This window comes from Panulirus ornatus, chromosome 8 (assembly GCF_036320965.1).
Source record: "Panulirus ornatus isolate Po-2019 chromosome 8, ASM3632096v1, whole genome shotgun sequence".
Lineage (NCBI taxonomy): Eukaryota > Metazoa > Arthropoda > Malacostraca > Decapoda > Palinuridae > Panulirus > Panulirus ornatus.
The window spans coordinates 44,731,082-44,756,640 of NC_092231.1; the positions used below are offsets into that span (position 1 = coordinate 44,731,082).

At 40.6% G+C, this 25,559-nt stretch overlaps 1 protein-coding gene across 2 annotated transcripts in view; it reads left to right on the plus strand.

Annotated features, from left to right (window-relative positions):
• The window catches only part of LOC139749926 (uncharacterized), a 342,839-nt gene that overhangs the window by 53,743 nt on the left and 263,537 nt on the right, over window positions 1-25,559 (plus strand). Inside the window, exons 9-12 of one of the 2 annotated variants that reach the window (XM_071664343.1) lie at window positions 2,798-2,895; window positions 5,559-5,748; window positions 8,431-8,553; window positions 15,942-16,103. In XM_071664343.1, coding sequence (XP_071520444.1) covers window positions 2,798-2,895; window positions 5,559-5,748; window positions 8,431-8,553; window positions 15,942-16,103 — 573 coding nt within the window. Of the gene's footprint in view, window positions 1-2,797; window positions 2,896-5,558; window positions 5,749-8,430; window positions 8,554-15,941; window positions 16,104-19,897; window positions 20,079-25,559 lie in introns of those variants that run through there. The other variant, XM_071664344.1, reaches the window with a different exon arrangement.

Consider the following 25,559-nt stretch of genomic DNA (forward strand, 5'->3'; position numbering starts at 1 on the left):
AGCAGTAGAAGGTGTTTTTTAACAACACTGCATTTAAATTGTGAGTGATGTGTGAATGGTAAATTTAAAAGCTTTTATAATTTTCTTTTTATGAAAAATTTATCAATGAACCACATTCATTATGTTATTACAAGAAGAATTGATTATGTAACAAAGTACATAATGATAATCACTAATGAAATTACAGAGGTATAAGTTTGTTGAGTATCCCTGGTAAATCATATGGGAGGGTATTGATTGAGAGGGTGAAGGCATGTACAGAGCATCAGATTGGGGAAGAGCAGTGTGGTTTCAGAAGTGGTAGAGGATGTGTGGATCAGGTGTTTGCTTTGAAGAATGTATGTGAGAAATACTTAGAAAAGCAAAAGGATTTGTATGTAGCATTTATGGATCTGGAGAAGGCATATGATAGAGTTGATAGAGATGCTCTGCGGAAGGTATTAAGGATATATGGTGTGGGAGGCAAGTTGTTAGAAGCAGTGAAAAGTTTTTATTGAGGATGTAAGGCATGTGTACGTGTAGGAAGAGAGGAAAGTGATTGGTTCTCAATGTGAATGTAGGTTTGCGGCAGGGGTGTGTGATGTCTCTATGGTTGTTTAATTTGTTTATGGATGGGGTTGTTAGGGAGGTGAATGCAAGAGTTTTGGAAAGAGGGGCAAGTATGCAGTCTGTTGTGGATGAGAGAGCTTGGAAAGTGAGTCAGTTGTTGTTCGCTGATGATACAGCGCTGGTGGCTGATTCATGTGAGAAACTGCAGAAGCTGGTGACTAAGTTTGGTAAAGTGTGTGAAAGAAGAAAGTTGAGAGTAAATGTGAATAAGAGTAAGGTTATTAGGTACAGTAGGGTTGAGGGTCAAGTCAATTGGGAGGTAAGTTTGAATGGAGAAAAGCTGGAGGAAGTGAAGTGTTTTAGATATCTGGGAATGGATTTGGCAGCGGATGGAACCATGGAAGCGGAGGTAAATCATAGGGTGGGGGAGGGGGCGAAAATTCTGGGAGCCTTGAAGAATGTGTGGAAGTCGAGAACATTATCCCAGAAAGCAAAAATGGGTATGTTTGAAGGAATAGTGGTTCCAACAATGTTGTATGGTTGCGAGGCAGTGGATGTGCTGGAAATGAGATGTCTGAGGACAATATGTGGTGTGAGGTGGTTTGATCGAGTAAGTAATGTAAGGGTAAGAGAGATGTGTGGTAATAAAAAGAGCGTGGTTGAGAGAGCAGAAGAGGGTGTTTTGAAATGGTTTGCTCACATGGAAAGAATGAGTGAGGAAAGATTGACAAAGAGGATGTATGTGTCAGAGGTGGAGGGAACGAGACCAAATTGGAGGTGGAAAGATGGAATGAAAAAGATTTTGAGTGATCGGGGCCTGAACATGCAGGAGGGTGAAAGGCGTGCTAGGAATAGAGTGAATTGGAACGATGTGGTATACCGGGGTCGACGTGCTGTCAATGGATTGAACCAGGGCATGTGAAGCGTCTGGGGTAAACCATGGAAAGTTCTGTGGGGCCTGGATGTGGAAAGGGAGCTGTGGTTTCGGTGCATTATTACATGACAGCTAGAGACTGAGTGTGAACGAATGGGGCCTTTGTTGTCATTTTCCTAGCGCTACCTCGCGCACATGAGGGGGGAGGGGGTTGTTATTCCATGTGTGGCGAGGTGGCGATGGGAATGAATAAAGGCAGAAAGTATGAATTATGTACATGTGTATATATGTATATGTCTGTGTGTGTATATATACGTATGCATTGAGATGTATAGGTATTTATATTGGTGTGTGTGGACGTGCATGTATATGCATGTGTATGTGGGTGGGTTGGGCCATTCTTTCGTCTGTTTCCTTGCGCTATCTCGCTAATGCGGGAGACAGCGACAAAGCAAAATAAATGAATAAATAAAAATCAATTTTTCATGCACAGTGGCAGCTTGCTTGACACTATGGCCTTACTCCCACACATTTTAGTGTATCATGCTCAAACATCTTCAAAACTCCTACATGTGAAAGTAGTGGAAGAAATATACTTCTGAAGTAATTTTTGATATTGTTATATGAATATCTTAGAAACTGTAAGGTCGAATGCATTTTTTTTATTACTTGAAAAAGTGAATGTTGAGGTTTGCAAAGGAAAACTTAGTAAAGAGTTCAGTGGTTTATATCATATTAGGAACAAAGTGTTCCCATACACTCTTACTATCACTTAGGCTATGGTTCTGTGAAATAGTAGATCACAAGAATATTTGTTTTGTTATAACATTTGATCCCCAGCTGAACCTAATAAAGATGATAACTTGTTTTGATAATTTTGATGTTTCTTTTCTCAAGTCACTGTGAAATATAATTACATGTTCTTGAGTCTGTAATTACTTATTTGTACCATAATGGGAGAGTGTTCACACTCATATTGTCCCATCTCCCGAAATGTCTTTGCTTCTGTAGAGATTTCCCGTAAATAGGGTTAGCCTTCACTGCAAGATTATTTAGAGCTAAGAATAAAGAGGCAAGCAAGGTGTAAGTTGTTGAATATATAAGATGGAAATTGTTTGCTTGTGGATTGAATGCCAGCAACTTACATGTATGTGAGGCAGAAAGAAAGAACAACAACCTAGACCAGGGAGGGGAACATGACAGCCACTACAGAGCTGATAGACTGTGCATTTGTCACTAACCCTCCTGATACCAAGTTGGTGATACCTCCCTGGTTAATGGTTGCTGCCACCACCTGTCTGTGATTAATTGAATATAACGGTATGATATACACCTAAAATTTGTGTTTATTAAGCATTATTCTTTGCCTTGAAGGTCGACCTGCAAGACTGCTGGGAGTAACAGGTGGAAATTTCTTTGAGGATGAGTCACTGACGCTAAGCTGCACTACTCAGTATGCTAGAGATACTCAGGTAAAGGAATCATTACATGTAGCCATAAGTACCACCATTACCTAGCTAGAGAGAAGCAGTTTTGAGATTATTGGTCTTATGTAGTATGATCAGACCACAACCAGGTGAAATTGGCCTTCATTTAGAAAAGATTTAAAGATTTATAACTGGATTTTGATTTCTAACCCTGTGCTAAACCATATTGTGCTTGTAGATATCAGTGATAGCAGATTGCAGATCCTGCTCTGCTGGTCTTTAAAAGTTATGGATATATTTAATGGCTCTTGAATTGGCAGAAAGAACTGCTCTAGTTAAGACATTTTTTCCTGTCTACATCAAGGAAAGGATCTTGTTTTTCATACACATCTCGTATGTGGTTAAGCACTAGTTTTTTTTTTAGTTGTTTTAGATGATCCTTCCTAGTTACCAGGAAAATATCACTGACACAGAGACAGTAGGTGCTGGGTGTAAGTTTTTGATCCAGTAGTGAATGCCCTCCTAATTTTGGGACCTCTTCCATTGAAAAATTCAAAGATCAGAACAAATCCTTGTAAACAAAGGATTCTTAGATTATTTCTCAGTAAATGAAATAAAGTTTCTCTTCAAACAAGAATGACACCTCACACACACACACACACACTTACACACACATACATACACACAAACAATAATCAGGTGCCTTCCACAAAGTGCTCTGTAGGAAAGAAGTGCCTCCAGCATACTGGATGGATAAGAATATAGTAAAGGAAATGATAAAGAGAAATATCATATGCACAAATGCTGACAGTAAGTTAAACCATATCATTCTCTACAAGAACCAAGATGTTAACAACTAATCATGAAATACATTATAGAACACTGACCCTTTACAACATTGCAATGTAATTTACCAATTTTTGTGGCCAGCACATGGCTGTAAACTTCAAAATACTGGGATTATATTGCTGTGGTCAGCTTATCCTTTAGCTTACATCTTATATCATATCACCCACAGGAATCAATAAAAGAGCATATGGGAAAATGTCATAACATCTTCTTGAATTTATAATATCTCATCACCAACACCATGTTAATTGATGAATCAAACAAACATGATGACAAATAACAAAAGCTGATAAATCAAATTCTACCACCAACAGCCAAATTACAGGACAAGACAGGATGCTAAAAGTCTTCTCAAATAATATGCATAACCCATAAAAGCCAAACCTCTATGTCAGACACCAGCCTTAACTCATTTACTCCCATTTGTTTCGAGATGGCTGACTTCCCACATTCCAACACCTCTAGGTACAGGCTGAGGAGTAACACCACATCCACACCTCAACATGACCACATCTCTTTATACTGTCTCTTTATTGTAATCATTTCGTGTTCAGCTATGAGTGTGTTTAGTTTACTATAGTTTGTTGTATTAATGTTCTGTATTGTGTCAATGATGAGATATGTGTCTTGAAAGTCTTACCCCTGGGAGCAAGCTTTGAATTAAAACATTGATCAGTAGTATGAAATATGGTGTACTGAAAAATAGACTATACCTTAGGTTATCTGTGGATGTGGTTTGTTCAGTTGTGGGTGGCCTTGTTGAAACTGAGGTTGTCTTCTTGATGTGATAAATTGGTCTTGTGAGACTTGATCATTTAGTTTAGAAAAAAGAAGGTTGAGAAGTTATTTAATAAAAGCTTGACCCCCTTGCCCTGTGCTGCAATGTTGGTTCATTTTCCCTCTTCTGTAGGTATTACTTTGGTTTTTGCTCCCGAGAGATGGCTGCTTGTGTGCCTACTCCACTAGCTAGACCATGCAAAACTCAGCAAGCTGCTGCATCACATGGTTATTGTGTAGCCATCAGCAACTCAAGGGTGGGCCATTTTAATACCTTCTTCTTTCCCTAAATTTTGAAGCTCTGGAACTCTCTACCTTCTCATATCTTTCCCAATAACTATGACCTAGCACATTTCAAAAGACAGGTTTTTCACTTTCTCAAAAGTTCATAAATACTTTCCCGTCTTTTCTTTTTCCATTTCTTATTTTTCTCTATATTTCAATTAAGGCCCAGCCTTGATGTGGACTTTTGTCCATGACTGGAGCCTTCAACATCAAAAAAATGTGCTGAAAACATCAATGGTTTCGATAATATCAATCTGATAAGTTACTTAAGGATAGAGCTGTCTCACAGCACTCGTAGTAATGGATAAGAACTTGGGGGCAAACATTTATATTGAATGAGGCAAGAACTTTTCCTTCAGTATGATTATTCACATTTCCTTGATTTACCAGATACCGTAGTTGGAAGCAGTACCATAGATACATTTGAATGAGGCAAAACTTTTCCTTCAGTATGATTATTTACACATGGAATGATTTACCAAATACAATAGTTAGAAGCAGTACCAGAGATATGTTTGATTATAAACCTGATATTTTGCTTCAAGTCCATGACTGACATTATTTGCACCTCCTTAAGTGTATGATACATATACAGCTCCTGTAAGTCATTCTACTCTTACCACATTACTCCATGAGTTTCTGCTCCTGTACAGTATCACAAAGAGACTCGTAATGGTCTGTTGGTGTTTGAATTCAGCTGTACTCAGTTGTTCACTTGTATTGAAGAATTCATACTTCTAATAAAATTCAATGCATACCGCATATCCCTCACTAGATGTCTTTGAAACTTCTTCCAGCAACCTACAGTTAGTTGGCAATTCCAAGATGAGCTGCTTGATCCAGCTATGTATGAATCATTGGTATACAGAAGTGAATACAATGTGACGGTGCATGAGCTAACTATACCCAGGGCTGGAGAACAGCATGCTGGGACTTACCAGTGTTTGACACCCTATGGCTCAGCTGCTATATCAGTGGATATGTTTGGTAAGTATTATAACTTACTTGGCAGTTGGTTTACTTTGTGAAGCTTTGGTATCTTATCAGAGTGGTACAAAATATCACAAAATTTTTCACATATAATAATTGCTGTAATGTAGTTTAAAACTCTTGTAGAGGTGCTGCAATGTTACGGTTAAGTAGTCATATTAGAGAAGATTAAACCTTAACTCAGCACATTTTTGTGATAAGCTTTTATATGTACATATTCTCTGTTTCCCTATCCAGCATTTCATCTTTCATTGTTCACCTAAGTTTTCTTAGCAGAATCTCATCCATGCATCATAACCTTACATAACTCCATACACAATTCCTATTTTGATAACCATCTCCTTCATGTACTCCATCACATTGTCCTCTTACTTCACCTAAACTTTACCTCCTCCCCTCCCTTTTATTTGTCCACATATGCTTGTGGATTTGTGTGCTGAAAAATGACTGATGATTGGGAATACCTGGTTTAAAAAGAAAAAGATACATAAGTATACGTATGTGAGTAGGAGAGATGGTCAAAGGGCATTGAAAGACTACGTGTTAATTGATAGGCGTGTAAAAGAAAGACTTTTGGATGCTAGTGAGCTGAGAGAGGCAGCTGGTAGTATGTCTGATCACTATCTTATGGAGGCAAAGGTGGAGATTTGTAGAGGTTTTCAAAAAAGAAGAGAATATGTTGAGAGAGAGGAGAGAGTGGTGATAATAAGTGAGTTTAGAAAGGACACTTTTGTGAGGAAGTACCAGGAGAGATTGAGTGTAGAATGACAAAAGGTGAGAGCAAATGACATGAGGGGAGTGGATGAGGAATGGGATGTATTTAGGAAAGCAGTGATGGCATGTGCAAAAGATGCATATGGCATAAGAAAGGTGGTTCAATCCATTGACAGCACGTTGACCCCAGTATACCACATCGTTCCAATTCACTCTATTCCTTGCACGCCTTTCACCCTCCTGCATGTTCAGGCCCCGATCACTCAAAATCTCCTTCACTCCATCTTTCCACCTCCAATTTGGTCTCCCACTTCTTCTCGTTCCCTCCGCCTCTAACACATATATCCTCTTTGTCAATCTTTCCTCACTCATTTTCTCCATGTGACCAAACCATTTCAAAACACCCTCTTCTGCTCTCTCAACCACACTCTTTTCATTACCACACATCTCTCTCACCCTATTAATACTTACTCGATCAAATCACCTTACACCACATATTGTCCTCAAACATCTCATTTCCTGCACATCCACCCTCCTCCGCACAACTCTATCTATAGCCCACGCTTCGCAACCATATCACATTGTTGGAACCACTATTCCTTCAAACATACCCATTTTTGCTTTCCGAGATAATGTTCTCGACTTCCACACATTCTTCAACACTCCCAGAATTTTCGCCCCCTTCCCCACCCTATGATACACTTCTGCTTCCATGGTTCCATCTGCTGCCAGATCCACTCCCAGATATCTAAAACACTTCACTTTCTCCAGTTTTTCTCCATTCAAACTTACCTCCCAGTTGACTTGTCCCTCAACCCTACTGTACCTAATAACCTTGCTCCTATTCACATTTGCTCTAAGCTATCTTCTTTACATTTACTTTACCAAACTCAGTCACCAGCTTCTGCAGTTTCTTACCCGAATCAGCCACCAGCGATGTATCATCAGCGAACAACAATTGACTCACTTCCCAAGCTCTCTCATCCACAACAGACTGCATACTTGCCCCTCTTTCCAAAACTCTTGCATTCACCTCCCTAACAACCACATCCATGAACAAATTAAACAACCATGGAGACATCACACACCCCTGCCGCAAACCAACATTCACTGAGAACCAATCACTTTCCTCTCTTCCTGCACGTGCACATGCCTTACATCCTCGATAAAAACTTTTCACTGCTTCTAACAACTTGCCTCCCACACCATATATTCTTAATTCCTTCCACAGAGCACCTCTATCAACTCTATCATATACCTTCCCCAGATCCATAAATGCTACTTACAAATCCATTTGCTTTTCCAAGTATTTCTCACATACATTCTTCAAAGCATACACCTGATCCACACATCCTCTACCACTTTTGAAACCACACTTCTCTTCCCCAATCTGATGCTCTGTATATGCCTTCACTCTCTCAATCAATACCCTCCCATATAATTTACCAGGAATACTCAACAAACTTATACTTCTGTAATTTGAGCACTCACTTTTATCCCCTTTGCCTTTGTACAATGGCACTATGCAAGCATTCCGCCAATCCTCAGGCACCTCACCATGAGTCATACATACATCAAATAACCTTACCAACCAGTCAACAATACAGTCACCCCCTTTTTTAATAAATTCCACTGCAATACCATCCAAACCTGCTGCCTTGCTGGCATTGTGTGTATTTATTTATGTATAGTTTACATAAACACCCAGGTACCTATTTATTGGCTTGGATTTGAATCCAGTCCAGCTGAGTCATAACTGGAGATGATAACAACCACACAGCAGGCTTGAATCCAGGCCAGCTGAGTCATAACTGGTCGACTACACTGCAGAGGATTGACATTCTGAATTTTTTTGTCACCATAGGTTTTCCTGTGCATGTTCTTGACACTGTATATGTTAAGAGTAAATTGATTTAAACTTGGAAACAAAATGATGAGTAAAAGTCACCTTACCTTCATTCCCAGTGCCTCCATCTCTTAGCAACCCTCTGCCATCGAATCTGTGGTTCAAGGAAGGTGAACATTTTAGTGTATCCTGCCAAACATATGGACGTCCTCCACCTACTGTCCAATGGGAAAAGAAGATGGGTATGTTCCTTCTTGTTGTCACACTTACTTTGTATATCTGTGGAATTCTAGTGATTTGTCCTTGTTTCAAATTGTCTGTTATTCTGCTGTCCGATATGTTAAGACTTTGCTGTATTTTCAATTCCAAAACTGAATACGAGAGTTTTGTTGGGCTTGACTTTAGATGGGGTATCTAGTTTAAGACAGAGAGTGGATATGAATAAATATGACCAATAAATGGCAATCAAGTGGCTGATTCAAGTGAGAAATTGCAGGATTTGGTGGCTAAATTTGGAACAGTGTGTGAAAGGAGAAAGTTGAGAGTAAATGCGAATAGCAAGGCTATTAGGTTCAGCAGGGTTGAGGGACAAGTTAATTGGGATGTAAGTTTGAATGGAGAAAGATTGGGGGAGATTTAGTGTTTTAGATATCTGGGAGTGGACTTGGCAGCAAATAAAACCGTGGAAGTGGAATTGAATCACAAGGTGGTGGAGAGGATGAAGGTTCTGGGAGCAATGAAGAATATGTGGAAGGAAAGAACGTTATCTCAGTGAGCAAAAATGGGTATGTTTGAAGGAATAGTAGTTCCAACAATATTATATGGTTATGAGGCATGGGCTATACATAGGGTCATACAGAGGAGGGTGGATGTGTTGGAAATGAAATATTAAGGACAATGTGTGATGTGAGGTGGTTTGATCGAGTAAATAATGAAAGGGTAAGAGAGATGTGTGGATATAAAAAGAGTGTGGTTGAGAGAGCAGAAGAGGGCATGTTGAAATGGTTTGGACATATGGAGAAAATGAGGGAGGAAGGTTGACAAAGAGGGTGTGTGTGTCAGAGGTGGAGGGAACAAGGAGAAACAGGAGACCAAAGTGGAAGGATGGAGTGAAAAAGGTATTGAGTGATCGGGGCCTGAACATAGAGGAGGGTGAGAGGCTTGCAAGGAATAAAGTGAATTAGAACTATGTGGTATATCAGGACTGACATGCTGTCAATGGACTGAACCAGGGCATATGAAACGTCTTTTTTTGTCTGTTTTTTTAGCGCTACTTCGCTGAAGCAGGGGGCAGCAATGCTGTTTCCCATTGGGCAGGGTGGCACCGGGATGGATGAAGGCAAGCAAGTATGAATATACACATTTATATATATGTATGTGTCTGTATATGTGTATGCTTATGTATGTATATGTGTATATTTTCATATGTATATGTATGGATATGTGCTTGTGTGAGGAAGTACCAGGAGAAATTTAGTATGAGATGGCAAAAGGTGAGAGCAAATGACATGAGGGGAGTGGGGGAGGAATGGGATGTACTTAGGGAAGCAGTTATGGCTTGCACAAAATATGCACGTGGCATGAGAAAGGTTGAAGGTGGGGACATTAGAAAAGGTAGTGAGTGGTGGGATGAAGAAGTAAGGTTGTTATGGAAAGAGAAGAGAGAGGCTTTTGGATGATTCTTGCAGGGAAGTAGTGCAAATGACTGGGAGATATATAAAAGAAAGTGGCAGGAGGTCAAGAGAAAGGTGCAAGAGGTGAAAAAGAGGGCAAATGAGAGTTAGGGTAAGAGAGGCTCATTAAATTTCAGGGAGAATAGAAAGATGTTTTGGAAGGAGTTAAATAAAGTGTGTAAGACAAGAGAACAAATGGAAACATCGGTGATGGGGGCAAATGGGGAGGTAATAACAGGTAGTGATGAAGCGAGAAGATGGAGTAAGTATTTTGAAGGTTTGTTGAATGTGTTTGATGATAGAGTGGCAGATATAGGGTGTTTTGGTCAGGATGGTGTGCGAAGTGGGAGGGTCAGGGAGAATGGTTTGGTAAACAAGAGAGGTAGTGAAAGCTTTGTGGAAAATGAAATCCAGCCAGGTGATGGGTTTGGATGGCATTGCAGTGGAATTTATTAAAAAAGGTGGTGACTGTGTTGTTGATTGGTTGGTAAGGATATTCACTGTATGTAATGATCTTTGTGAAATGCCTGAGGATTGGCAGAATGCATGCGCAGTGCCATTGTACAAAGGCAAAGTGGATAAAGGTGTGTTCAGATCACAGAGGCATAAGTTTGTTGAGTATTTCTGGGAATATGTACACAGCATCAGATTGGAGAGGAGCAGTGTGGTTTCAGAAGTGGTAGAGGATGTGTGGATTAGGTGTTTGCTTTGAAGAATGCATGTAAGAAATACTTGGAGAAACAGATGGATTTGTATGTAGCATTTATGGACCTGGATAAGGCACATTATAGGATTGATAGAGATGCTTTGTGGAAGGGTATAAGAGTATTTATATATTTTTTTTTCATACTATTCGCCATTTCCCGCATTACCGAGGTAGCGTTAAGAACAGAGGACTGGGCGTTAGAGGGAATATCCTCACCTGGCCCCCTTCTCTGTTCCTTCTTTATATATATATGTTTTGGCTCTGAGTGAAACGAAGCTCAAGGGTAAAGGGGAAGAGTGGTTTGGGAATGTCTTGGGAGTAAAGTCAAGGGTTAGTGAGAGGACAAGAGCAAGGGAAGGAGTAGCAGTACTCCTGAAACAGGAGTTGTGGGAGTATGTGATAGAATGTAAGAAAGTAAATTCTCGATTAATATGGGTGAAACTGAAAGTTGATGGAGAGAGATGGGTGATTATTGGTGCATATGCACCTGGGCATGAGAAGAAAGATCATGAGAGGCAAGTGTTTTGGTAGCAGCTGAATGAGTGTGTTAGTGGTTTTGATGCACGAGACCGGGTTATAGTGATGGGTGATTTGAATGCAATGGTGAGTAATGTGGCAGTTGAGGAATAATTGGTATACATGGGGTGTTCAGTGTTGTAAATGGAAATGGTGAAGAGCTTGTAGATTTATGTGCTGAAAAAGGACTGGTGATTGGGAATACCTGGTTTAAAAAGTGAGATACACATAAGTATACGTATGTATGTAGGAGAGATGGCCAGAGAGCGTTATTGGATTACGTGTTAATTGACAGGCGCGCGAAAGAGAGACTTTTGGATGTTGATGTGCTGAGAGGTGCAACTGGAGGGATGTCTGATCATTATCTTGTGGAGGCTAAGGTGAAGATTTGTATGGGTTTTCAGAAAAGAAGAGTGAATGTTGGGGTGAAGAGGATGGTGAGAGTAAGTGAGCTTGGGAAGGAGACTTGTGTGAGGAAGTACCAGGAGAGACTGAGTACAGAATGGAAAAAGGTGAGAACAATGGAAGTAAGGGGAGTGGGGGAGGAATGGGATGTATTTAGGGAATCAGTGATGGATTGCACAAAAGATGCTTGTGGCATGAGAAGAGTGGGAGGTGGGTTGATTAGAAAGGGTAGTGAGTGGTGGGATGAAGAAGTAAGATTATTAGTGAAAGAGAAGAGAGAGGCATTTGGACGATTTTTGCAGGGAAAAAATGCAATTGAGTGGGAGATGTATAAAAGAAAGAGACAGGAGGTCAAGAGAAAGGTATAAGAGGTGAAAAAGAGGGCAAATGAGAGTTGGGGTGAGAGAGTATCATTAAATTTTAGGGAGAATAAAAAGATGTTCTGGAAGGAGGTAAATAAAGTGCGTAAGACAAGGGAGCAAATGGGAACTTCAGTGAAGGGCGCAAATGGGGAGATGATAACAAGTAGTGGTGATGTGAGAAGGAGATGGAGTGAGTATTTTGAAGGTTTGTTGAATGTATTTGATGATAGAGTGGCAGATATAGGGTGTTTTGGTCGAGGTGGTGTGCAAAGTGAGAGGGTTAGGGAAAATGATTTGGTAAACAGAGAAGAGGTAGTAAAAGCTTTGCGGAAGATGAAAGGCGGCAAGGCAGCAGGTTTGGATGGTATTGCAGTGGAATTTATTAAAAAAGGGGGTGACTGTATTATTGACTGGTTGGTACGGTTATTTAATGTATGTATGACTCATGGTGAGGTGCCTGAGGATTGGCAGAATGCGTGCATAGTGCCATTGTACAAAGGCAAAGGGGATAAGAGTGAGTGCTCAAATTACAGAGTATAAGTTTGTTGAGTATTCCTGGTAAATTATATGGGAGGGTATTGATTGAGAGGGTGAAGGCATGTACAGAGCATCAGATTGGGGAAGAGCAGTGTGGTTTCAGAAGTGGTAGAGGATGTGTGTATCAGGTGTTTGCTTTGAAGAATGTATGTGAGAAATACTTAGAAAAGCAAATGGATTTGTATGTAGCATTTCTGGATCTGGAGAAGGCATATGATAGAGTTGATAGAGATGCTCTGTGGAAGGTATTAAGAATATATGGTGTGGGAGGCAAGTTGTTAGAAGCAGTGAAAAGTTTTTATTGAGGATGTAAGGCATGTGTACGTGTAGGAAGAGAGGAAAGTGATTGATTCTCATTGAATGTAGGTTTGCGGCAGGGGTGTGTGATGTCTCCATGGTTGTTTAATTTGTTTATGAATGGGGTTGTTAGGGAGGTGAATGCATGAGTTTTGGAAGGAGGGGCAAGTATGGAGTCTGTTGGGGATGAGAGAGCTTGGGAAGTGAGTCAGTTGTTGTTCGCTGATGATACGGCGCTGGTGGCTGATTCATGTGAGAAACTGCAGAAGCTGGTGACTGAGTTTGGTAAAGTGTGTGAAAGAAGAAAGTTAAGAGTAAATGTGAATAAGAGCAAGGTAATTAGGTACAGTAGGGTTGAGGGTCAAGTCAATTGGGAGGTAAGTTTGATTGGAGAAAAACTGGAGGAAGTAAAGTGTTTTAGATATCTGGGAGTGGATCTGGCAGCGGATGGAACCATGGAAGCAGAAGTGGATCATAGGGTGGGGGAGGGGGCGAAAATCCTTGGAGCCTTGAAGAATGTGTGGAAGTCGAGAACATTATCTCAAAAAGCAAAAATGGGTATGTTTGAAGGAATAGTGGTTCCAACAATGTTGTATGGTTGCGAGGCGTGGCCTATGGATAGAGTTGTGCGCAGGAGGATGGTTGTGCTGGAAATGAGATGTTTGAGGACAATATGTGGTGTGAGGTGGTTTGATCGAGTAAGTAACGTAAGGGTAAGAGAGATGTGTGGAAATAAAAAGAGCGTGGTTGAGAGAGCAGAAGAGGATGTTTTGAAATGGTTTGGGCACATGGAGAGAATGAGTGAGGAAAGATTGACCAAGAGGATATATGTGTCGGAGGTGAAGGGAACGAGGAGAAGTGGGAGACCAAATTGAAGGTGGAAAGATGGAGTGAAAAAGATTTTGTGTGATCGGTGCCTGAACATGCAGGAGGGTGAAAGGAGGGCAAGGAATAGAGTGAATTGGATCGATGTGGTATACCGGGTTTGACGTGCTGTCAGTGGATTGAATCAGGGCATGTGAAGCGTCTGAGGTAAACCATGGAAAGCTGTGTAGGTATGTATATTTGCATGTGTGGACGTATGTATATACATGTGTATGGGGGTGGGTTGGGCCATTTCTTTCGTCTGTTTCCTTGCGCTACCTCGCAAATGCGGGAGACAGCGACAAAGCAAAAATATATATATATATATATATATATATATATATATATATATATATATATATATATATATATATATATATATATTTATTTATTTTATTTCTTTATTTTGCTTTGTCGCTGTCTCCCATGTTTGCGAGGTAGCGCAAGGAAACAGACAAAAGAAATGGCCCAACCCACCCCCATACACATGTATATACATACACGTCCACACACGCAAATATACATACCTATACATCTCAATGTACATATATATATACACACACAGACACATACATATACACCCATGCACACAATTCACACTGTCTGCCTTTATTCATTCCCATCGCCACCTCGCCACACATGGAATACCATCCTCCTCCCCCCTCATGTGTGCGAGGTAGCGCTAGGAAAAGACAACAAAGGCCCCATTCGTTCACACTCAGTCTCTAGCTGTCATGCAATAATGCCCAAAACCACAGCTCCCTTTCCACATCCAGGCTCCACACAACTTTCCATGGTTTACCTCAGATGCTTCACATGCCTGATTCAATCCACTGACAGCACGTCAACCCCGGTATACCACATCGATCCAATTCACTCTATTCCTTGCCCGCCTTTCACCCTCCTGCATGTTCAGGCCCCAATCACTCAAAATCTTTTTCACTCCATCTTTCCACCTCCAATTTGGTCTCCCACTTCTCCTCGTTCCCTCTGCCTCCGACACATATATCCTCTTGGTTAATCTTTCCTCACTCATTCTCTCCATGTGCCCAAACCATTTCAAGACACCCTCTTCTGCTCTCTCAACCACGCTCTTTTTATTTCCACACATCTCTCTTACCCTTACATTACTTACTCGATCAAACCACCTCACACCACACATTGTCCTCAAACATCTCATTTCCAGCACATCCACCCTCCTGCGCACAACTCTATCCATAGCCCACGCCTCGCAGCCATACAACATTGTTGGAACCACTATTCCTTCAAACTTACCCATTTTTGTTTTCCGAGATAATGTTCTCGACTTCCACACATTCCTCAAGGCTCCCAGGATTTTCGCCCCCTCCCCCACCCTATGATTCACTTCCGCTTCCATGGTTCCGCTGCCAGATCCACTCCCAGATATCTAAAACACTTCACTTCCTCCAGTTTTTCTCCATTCAAACTTACCTCCCAATTTTTTTTTTTTTTCCAAAAGAAGGAACAGAGAAGGGGGCCAGGTGAGGATATACCCTCAAAGGCCCAGTCCTCTGTTCTTAACGCTACCTCGCTAATGCGGGAAATGGCGAATAGTATGAAAGAAAAAGGTATATATATATATTTTTTTTTTTTTTCAAACTATTCGCCATTTCCCGCGTTAGCGAGGTAGCGTTAAGAACAGAGAACTGGGCCACTGAGGGAATATCCTCACCTGGCCCCCTTCTCTGTTCCTTCTTTTGGAAAATTAAAAAAAAATTGAGAGGGGAGGATTTCCAGCCCCCCGCTCCCTCCCCTTTTAGTCGCCTTCTACGACACGTAGGGAATACGTGGGAAGTATTCTTTCTCCCCTATCCCCAGGATATATATATATATATATATATATATATATATATATATATATATATATATATATATATATAGATAGATAGTTAGATAGATAGATAGTATCAGTGGTATGACCTTTTCTTTCTTATTTGTTCATCTTTCCTGCATTAGTGAGGTAGTGCCTGGAGTAGACGAAGGAGGCCTCGTTCACTTACATCCATTCTCTGACTCGTGTATAATAAACTGAATTCACAGCCCTCAATCCATATATGATATGTTGGCACAATTTGTGTAATTACCTATTTATGCTTTACAGTAACTGAGAGATTTCTGCATTTATTCAGCCTCATTTCACAGTTTGTGTGTACTGTTAGTTATATGTTTGTTTATGTTTTAATGATTAAGAGCTTTGAACTCCATCATCCCTTCAAGTTTCCTGCTTGTAACTTATATTGGTTTACCAGGGGAAATGTGGCTACCTGTGCGTGAAGTACCGGATGTTGAGGCTGACATTGATGGAGTACTCACTTTTCCTGTTGTTTCCATGAGTACTGCAGGAAACTACAGGTGTGCAGCAAAAAGTGAAGCAGGTTCATTCCTTGCAGATGTTGTTGTGAATGTAGAACGTAAGTCACTTTTTCTTAGTCTTAGCATGTAATTTTTTCATGTGCTTAAATATGTATGAGATTGGTAATAGAGTTGTATTAGATAGTACTATATAAGACTATATTAAGATTTATTACAGGTAATTACATGGTTTGTTGTGCTTGACACAGTTACAGTGTCTGCAAAAAATCCTTGTCCACCTCCCCATACATTTTCAAAGGCAGTGTCACATTTTAGTACTTTGTCATCTATTCTTTGGCCTTGATCACCATCTTCAGATGTCTGGGCATGCAGCTGGCAAGGTTCCTAAAGTATTCTATGTCCATGTTTTGGGTCCATAGGGTCTTGATCTCCTGAATGAAGCAATCCAGTGATGAGATGTTGCAGAAAGCTTCTGCCTGAGTATGTTTTGAGCACCCAGTACGCCTACAAATCTTACGTGTTCTCACGAGTTTTGCTTCCAGGCATGAACTTGGGCTTTTTTCTTCTTAGAAAGGTAAGACCCAACATTGTGAAGTGCAGTTGGAAGAAATATATTGCCCAGAAGCAAAATTTCCAAAATGAAGTGACAGCCTGAAATAGTAAAGAAGGAGCATCATTCACTCAAAATAGTGTGAGGCGCATTGCAGCAGGCTTTTGGTGCTCACGCTATTTTCTTCAACCAGATGTATAATGATTTCACCATGAGAGTGTCATATGCTTGTACCCACAGTTAATTTTAGCTGTATATCTCCTTGAAAAATATACAGGGTGTAGGCAATGTTTTTTTATGGACACTGTACTTAAAAATATAAAAAATCTTCAGTAAATAAGAATATTATGACTTAATATGATAGTATCTAGAAGTATGTGATAGATAGATTGATCTTTGTTGTTCATGAGAGTATTATTAGTGTTACAGAAATATTTTCATTTTAGTTGGTGGTTCTATAGCTGCATTCCCAGTTCAGCCAGCATGGATGTAAGGCACAAATTCTTAGACATCACGCTTTCCTTCAGATATCATTTCCCCACCCCAACCCATCTTCCAATACTTCTAATAATGTTTCCATAGTGTTTTTTTTTTTTTTTCATTTCCCAACTTTTAGCTGCTCCCATGAAACTTCCTAAGGTAATCATCCATCTTTTTATATAGTACTGGGGATAGAGGAGAAAGAACACTTCCCACATATTCCTGTTTGTCGTAGAAGGCAATCAAAAGGGGAGAGAGTGGGGGGGCTGCAAATCCTCCCCTTTTCAATTTTCAGTTTTCCAAAAGAAGGAACAGAGAAGGGGGCCAAGTGAGGATATTCCCTTTAAGGCTTAGGCCTCCGTTCTTAATGCTACCTCGCTAGCGTGAGAAATGATGAATTTGTATGAAAAAAAAAGCATAATATGGTAAACACTTTGGGATCTCTTTGTCCATTATCATGTTTCATTGTCTCATATTGACCTATGTCTGTTTGTATTATGCTTGAGTTCTGCCCATTATAAAGAAGTTGCATTGGAACAGCTCATATCTTTAAGATTTCATTTCACCCTTGTAGGCTGCGTTAGTTGCATCCAACTGTATACTTTATGCTGTTGTTTCCAAGCACATCAAGAAATTAATAGCATAAAGCCCATAACACTATTTTGAAGATATACTACAATCTTGGCAACACAGCCGCCTCATTTAACTTGAATCTTGACATTATAACGAAGATACGTCTTTCTATGGTGATGGATCTCTTAACCCTTTATCTCCTTAAGTAGGTTTCTTTTCCAGTCCTGTGCATCTCGGTTTTTCAAGTTCTTTGATAGGGATGTGTTTAAGTCAGCAGTGTCAAAGGCATTCATATGATAGTAAAGAAATTACCTCAGAAGCGTATTTCATCCCTTTCACTCTGATCATGTTAGTTTTGCAGATGTAAGTTGTCACTGCACAAACCTTTTGATATGTTTTGCCTACAGTGAAAAAGTTATTATCATTCTTTTTTTTTTCTTATTTGCTTTGTCGCTGTCTCCCGCGTTAGCGAGGTAATGCAAGGAAAACAGACGAAAGAATGGCCCAACTCAACCACGTACACATGTATATACATACACGTCCACATATGCAAATATACATACCTATACATCTCAACGTATAGATATATATACACACACAGACATATACATATAACACATGTACATAATTCATCCTGGCTGCCTTTATTCATTTCCCATTGCCACCCTGCCACACATGAAATAAAAACCCCCTCCCCCTCATGTGTGCGAGGTAGCACTAAGAAAAGACAACAAAGGCCACATTCGTTCACACTCAGTCTCTAGCTGTCATGTGATAATGCACCGAAACCACAACTCCCTTTCAACACCCAGGCCCCACAGAAATTTCCATGGTTTACCCCAGACGCTTCACATGACCTGGTTCAATCATTGATACCACGTCGACCCTGGTATACCACATCGTTCCAATTCACTCTATTCCTTGCCCGCCTTTCACCCTCCTGCATGTTCAGGCCCCGATCACTCAAAATCTTTTTCACTCCATCTTTCCACCTCCAATTTGGTCTCCCACTTCTCCTCGTTCCCTCCGCCTCCGACACATATATCCTCTTGGTTAATCTTTCCTCACTCATTCTCTCCATGTGCCCAAACCATTTCAAAACACCCTCTTCTGCTCTCTCAACCACGCTCTTTTTATTTCCACACATCTCTCTTACCCTTACATTACTTACTCGATCAAACCACCTCACACCACACATTGTCCTCAAACATCTCATTTCCAGCACATCCACCCTCCTGCGCACAACTCTATCCATAGCCCACGCCTCGCAGCCATACAACATTGTTGGAACCACTATTCCTTCAAACATACCCATTTTTGCTTTCCGAGATAATGTTCTCGACTTCCACACATTCCTCAAGGCTCCCAGGATTTTCGCCCCCTCCCCCACCCTATGATTCACTTCCGCTTCCATGGTTCCGCTGCCAGATCCACTCCCAGATATCTAAAACACTTCACTTCCTCCAGTTTTTCTCCATTCAAACTTACCTCCCAATTTTTTTTTTTTTTTCCAAAAGAAGGAACAGAGAAGGGGGCCAGGTGAGGATATACCCTCAAAGGCCCAGTCCTCTGTTCTTAACGCTACCTCGCTAATGCGGGAAATGGCGAATAGTATGAAAGAAAAAGGTATATATATATATTTTTTTTTTTTTTCAAACTATTCGCCATTTCCCGCGTTAGCGAGGTAGCGTTAAGAACAGAGAACTGGGCCACTGAGGGAATATCCTCACCTGGCCCCCTTCTCTGTTCCTTCTTTTGGAAAATTAAAAAAAATTTGAGAGGGGAGGATTTCCAGCCCCCCGCTCCCTCCCCTTTTAGTCGCCTTCTACGACACGTAGGGAATACGTGGGAAGTATTCTTTCTCCCCTATCCCCAGGATATATATATATATATATATATATATATATATATATATATATATATATATATATATATATAGATAGATAGTTAGATAGATAGATAGTATCAGTGGTATGACCTTTTCTTTCTTATTTGTTCATCTTTCCTGCATTAGTGAGGTAGTGCCTGGATTAGACGAAGGAGGCCTCGTTCACTTACATCCATTCTCTGACTCGTGTATAATAAACTGAATTCACAGCCCTCAATCCATATATGATATGTTGGCACAATTTGTGTAATTACCTATTTATGCTTTACAGTAACTGAGAGATTTCTGCATTTATTCAGCCTCATTTCACAGTTTGTGTGTACTGTTAGTTATATGTTTGTTTATGTTTTAATGATTAAGAGCTTTGAACTCCATCATCCCTTCAAGTTTCCTGCTTGTAACTTATATTGGTTTACCCAGGGGAAATGTGGCTACCTGTGCGTGAAGTACCGGATGTTGAGGCTGACATTGATGGAGTACTCACTTTTCCTGTTGTTTCCATGAGTACTGCAGGAAACTACAGGTGTGCAGCAAAAAGTGAAGCAGGTTCATTCCTTGCAGATGTTGTTGTGAATGTAGAACGTAAGTCACTTTTTCTTAGTCTTAGCATGTAATTTTTTCATGTGCTTAAATATGTATGAGATTGGTAATAGAGTTGTATTAGATAGTACTATATAAGACTATATTAAGATTTATTACAGGTAATTACATGGTTTGTTGTGCTTGACACAGTTACAGTGTCTGCAAAAAATCCTTGTCCACCTCCCCATACATTTTCAAAGGCAGTGTCACATTTTAGTACTTTGTCATCTATTCTTTGGCCTTGATCACCATCTTCAGATGTCTGGGCATGCAGCTGGCAAGGTTCCTAAAGTATTCTATGTCCATGTTTTGGGTCCATAGGGTCTTGATCTCCTGAATGAAGCAATCCAGTGATGAGATGTTGCAGAAAGCTTCTGCCTGAGTATGTTTTGAGCACCCAGTACGCCTACAAATCTTACGTGTTCTCACGAGTTTTGCTTCCAGGCATGAACTTGGGCTTTTTTCTTCTTAGAAAGGTAAGACCCAACATTGTGAAGTGCAGTTGGAAGAAATATATTGCCCAGAAGCAAAATTTCCAAAATGAAGTGACAGCCTGAAATAGTAAAGAAGGAGCATCATTCACTCAAAATAGTGTGAGGCGCATTGCAGCAGGCTTTTGGTGCTCACGCTATTTTCTTCAACCAGATGTATAATGATTTCACCATGAGAGTGTCATATGCTTGTACCCACAGTTAATTTTAGCTGTATATCTCCTTGAAAAATATACAGGGTGTAGGCAATGTTTTTTTATGGACACTGTACTTAAAAATATAAAAAATCTTCAGTAAATAAGAATATTATGGCTTAATATGATAGTATCTAGAAGTATGTGATAGATAGATTGATCTTTGTTGTTCATGAGAGTATTATTAGTGTTACAGAAATATTTTCATTTTAGTTGGTGGTTCTATAGCTGCATTCCCAGTTCAGCCAGCATGGATGTAAGGCACAAATTCTTAGACATCACGCTTTCCTTCAGATATCATTTCCCCACCCCCAACCCATCTTCCAATACTTCTAATAATGTTTCCATAGTGTTTTTTTTTTTTTTTTCATTTCCCAACTTTTAGCTGCTCCCATGAAACTTCCTAAGGTAATCATCCATCTTTTTATATAGTACTGGGGATAGAGGAGAAAGAACACTTCCCACATATTCCTGTTTGTCGTAGAAGGCAATCAAAAGGGGAGAGAGTGGGGGGGCTGCAAATCCTCCCCTTTTCAATTTTCAGTTTTCCAAAAGAAGGAACAGAGAAGGGGGCCAAGTGAGGATATTCCCTTTAAGGCTTAGGCCTCCGTTCTTAATGCTACCTCGCTAGCGTGAGAAATGATGAATTTGTATGAAAAAAAAGCATAATATGGTAAACACTTTGGGATCTCTTTGTCCATTATCATGTTTCATTGTCTCATATTGACCTATGTCTGTTTGTATTATGCTTGAGTTCTGCCCATTATAAAGAAGTTGCATTGGAACAGCTCATATCTTTAAGATTTCATTTCACCCTTGTAGGCTGCGTTAGTTGCATCCAACTGTATACTTTATGCTGTTGTTTCCAAGCACATCAAGAAATTAATAGCATAAAGCCCATAACACTATTTTGAAGATATACTACAATCTTGGCAACACAGCCGCCTCATTTAACTTGAATCTTGACATTATAACGAAGATACGTCTTTCTATGGTGATGGATCTCTTAACCCTTTATCTCCTTAAGTAGGTTTCTTTTCCAGTCCTGTGCATCTCGGTTTTTCAAGTTCTTTGATAGGGATGTGTTTAAGTCAGCAGTGTCAAAGGCATTCATATGATAGTAAAGAAATTACCTCAGAAGCGTATTTCATCCCTTTCACTCTGATCATGTTAGTTTTGCAGATGTAAGTTGTCACTGCACAAACCTTTTGATATGTTTTGCCTACAGTGAAAAAGTTATTATCATTCTTTTTTTTTTCTTATTTGCTTTGTCGCTGTCTCCCGCGTTAGCGAGGTAATGCAAGGAAACAGACGAAAGAATGGCCCAACTCAACCACGTACACATGTATATACATACACGTCCACATATGCAAATATACATACCTATACATCTCAACGTATAGATATATATACACACACAGACATATACATATATACACATGTACATAATTCATCCTGGCTGCCTTTATTCATTTCCCATTGCCACCCTGCCACACATGAAATAAAAACCCCCTCCCCCTCATGTGTGCGAGGTAGCACTAAGAAAAGACAACAAAGGCCACATTCGTTCACACTCAGTCTCTAGCTGTCATGTGATAATGCACCGAAACCACAACTCCCTTTCAACACCCAGGCCCCACAGAAATTTCCATGGTTTACCCCAGACGCTTCACATGACCTGGTTCAATCCATTGATACCACGTCGACCCTGGTATACCACATCGTTCCAATTCACTCTATTTCTTGCATGCCTTTCACCCTCCTGCATGTTCAGGCCCCAATTACTCAAACTCTTTTTCACTCCATCTTTCCACCCCCAATTTGGTCTCCCACTTCTCCTCGTTCCCTCCACCTCTGACACGTATATCCTCTTGGTCAATCTTTCCTCACACATTCTCTCCATGTGACCAAACCATTTCAAAACACCCTCTTCTGCTCTCTCAACCACACTCTTTTTATTACCACACACTTCTCCCTTACCCTATTATTACTTACTCGATCAAACCACCTCACACCACATATTGTCCTCAAACATCTCATTTCCAGCACATCCACCCTCCTCCACACAACTCTATCTATAGCTCATGCCTTGCAACCATATAACACTGTTGGAACCACTATTCCTTCAAACATACCCATTTTTGCTTTCCAAGATAATGTTCTCGACTTCCACACATTCTTCAACGCTCCCAGAATTCTCGCACCCTCCCCCACCCTATGATTCACTTCCGCTTCCATGCTTCCATCCACTGCCAAATCCACTCCCAGATATCTAAAACACTTCACTTCCTCCAGTTTTTCTCCATTCAAACTTACCTCCCAATTGACTTGTCCCTCAACCCTACTGTACCTAATAACCTTGCTCTTATTCACATTAATTCTCAGCTTTCTTCTTTCACACACTTTACCAAACTCAGTCACCAGCTTCTGCAGTTTCTCACAAAAATCAGCCACCAGCGCTGTATCACCAGCGAACAACAACTGACTCGCTTCCCAAGCTCTCTCATCCACAACAGATGGCATACTTGCCCCTCTTTTCAAAACTCTTGCATTTACCTCCCTAAGAACCCCATCCATAAACAAATTAAACAACCATGGAGACATCACACACCCCTGCCACAAACCTTCATTCATTGAGAACCAATCACTTTCCTCTCTTCCTACACATACACATGCCTTACATCCTTGATAAAAACTTTTCACTGCTTCTAACGACTTGCCTCCCACACCATATATTCTTGATACCTTCCACAGAGCATCTCTATCAACTCTATCATATACCTTCTCCAGATCCATAAATGCTACATACAAATCCATTTGCTTTTCTAAGTAATTCTCACATACACTCTTCAAAGTAAACACCTGATTCACACATCCTCCACCACTTCTGAAACAACACTGCTCTTCCCCAATCTGATGCTCTGTACTTGCCTTCACCCTCTCAATCAATACCCTCCCATATAATTTCCCAGGAATACTTAACAAACTTATACCTCTGTAATTTGAGCACTCACAGACGAAACAGACGAAAGAATGGCCCAACCCACCCACATACACATGTATATATATACACGTCTACACACGCAAATATACATACCTATACATCTCAACGTATACATATGTATACACACACAGACATATACATATATACACATGTACATAATTCATACTATCTGACTTTATTCATTCCCATCGCCACCTCGCCACACATGAAATAACAACCCCCTCCCCCCTCATGTGTGCAAGGTAGCACTAGGAAAAGACAACAAAGGCCCCATTTGTTCACACTCTAGCTGTCATGTAATAATGCACCAAAACCACAGCTCCCTTCCCACATCCAAGCTCCACAGAACTTTCCCCAGATGCTTCACATGCCCTGGTTCAATTCATTGACAGCACGTTGACCCCGGTATACCACATCGTTCCAATTCACTCTATTCCTTGCATGCCTTTCACCCTCCTGCATGTTCAGGCCCTGATCACTAAAATTCTTTTTCACTCCAACTATCCACCTCCATTATATTAACCACACATCTCTCTTACCCTTTCGTTACTTACTCTATCAAACAACCTCACATCACATATTGTCCTCAAACATCTCATTTCCAACACATCCACCCTCCTTTGTACAACCCTATGTATATCCCAAGCCTCACAGCCATATAACATTGTTGGAACCACTATTCCTCCAAACATACCCATTTTTGTTCTCCGAGATGGGGTTATTAGGGAGGTGAATGGAAGAGTTTTGGAGAGAGGGGCAAGTATGCAGTCTGTTGTGGATGAGAGGGCTTGGGAAGTGAGTCAGTTGTTGTTTGCGGATGATACAGCGCTGGTGACTTGTTCAGGTGAGAAACTGCAGAAGTTGGTGACTGAGTTTGGTAAAGTGGTGAAAGAAGAGAGCTGAGAGTAAATGTGAATAAGAGCAAGGTTATAAGGTTCAGCAGGGTTGAGGGACAAGTAAATTGGGAGGTAAGTTTGAATGGAGAAAAACTAGAGGAAGTGAAGTGCTTTAGATATCTGGGAGTGGATTTGGCAGTGGATGGAACCATGGAAGCAGAAGTGAGTCACAGGGTGTTAGAGGGGGCGAAGGTTTTGAGAGCATTGAAGAATGTTTAAAATATATATATGTATTTATTCATTATTCATTTATTCATTATACTATGTCGCTGTCTCTTGCGTTAGCGAGGTAGCGCAAGGAAACAGGCGAAAGAATGGCCCAACCCACCCACATACACATGTATATACATACACATCCACACACGCACATATACATACCTATACACCTCAACGTATACATATATATACACACACAGACATATACATATAAATACATGTACATAATTCATGCTGTCTCCCCTTATTCATTCCCGCCGCCACCCGGCCACACATGAAATGACAACCCCCCTCCCCCCACATGCACGAGTTAGTGCTAGGAAAATACAACAAAGGCCACATTCGTTCACACTCAGTCTCTAGCTGTCATGTATAATGCACCGAAACCACTGCTCCCTTTCCACACCCAGGCCCCACAAAACTTTCCATGGATTACCCCAGATGCTTCACATGCCCTGGTTCAATCTATTGACAGCACATCAATCCCAGTATACCACATCGTTCCAATTCACTCTATTCCTTGCACACCTTTCACCCTCCTGCATGTTCAGGCCCCAATCACTCAAAATCTTTTTCACTCCATCTTTCCACCTCCAGTTTGGTCTCCCACTTCTCATTCCCTCAACCTCTGACACATATATCATTTTTGTCAATCTTTCCTCTCTCATTCTCTCCATGTG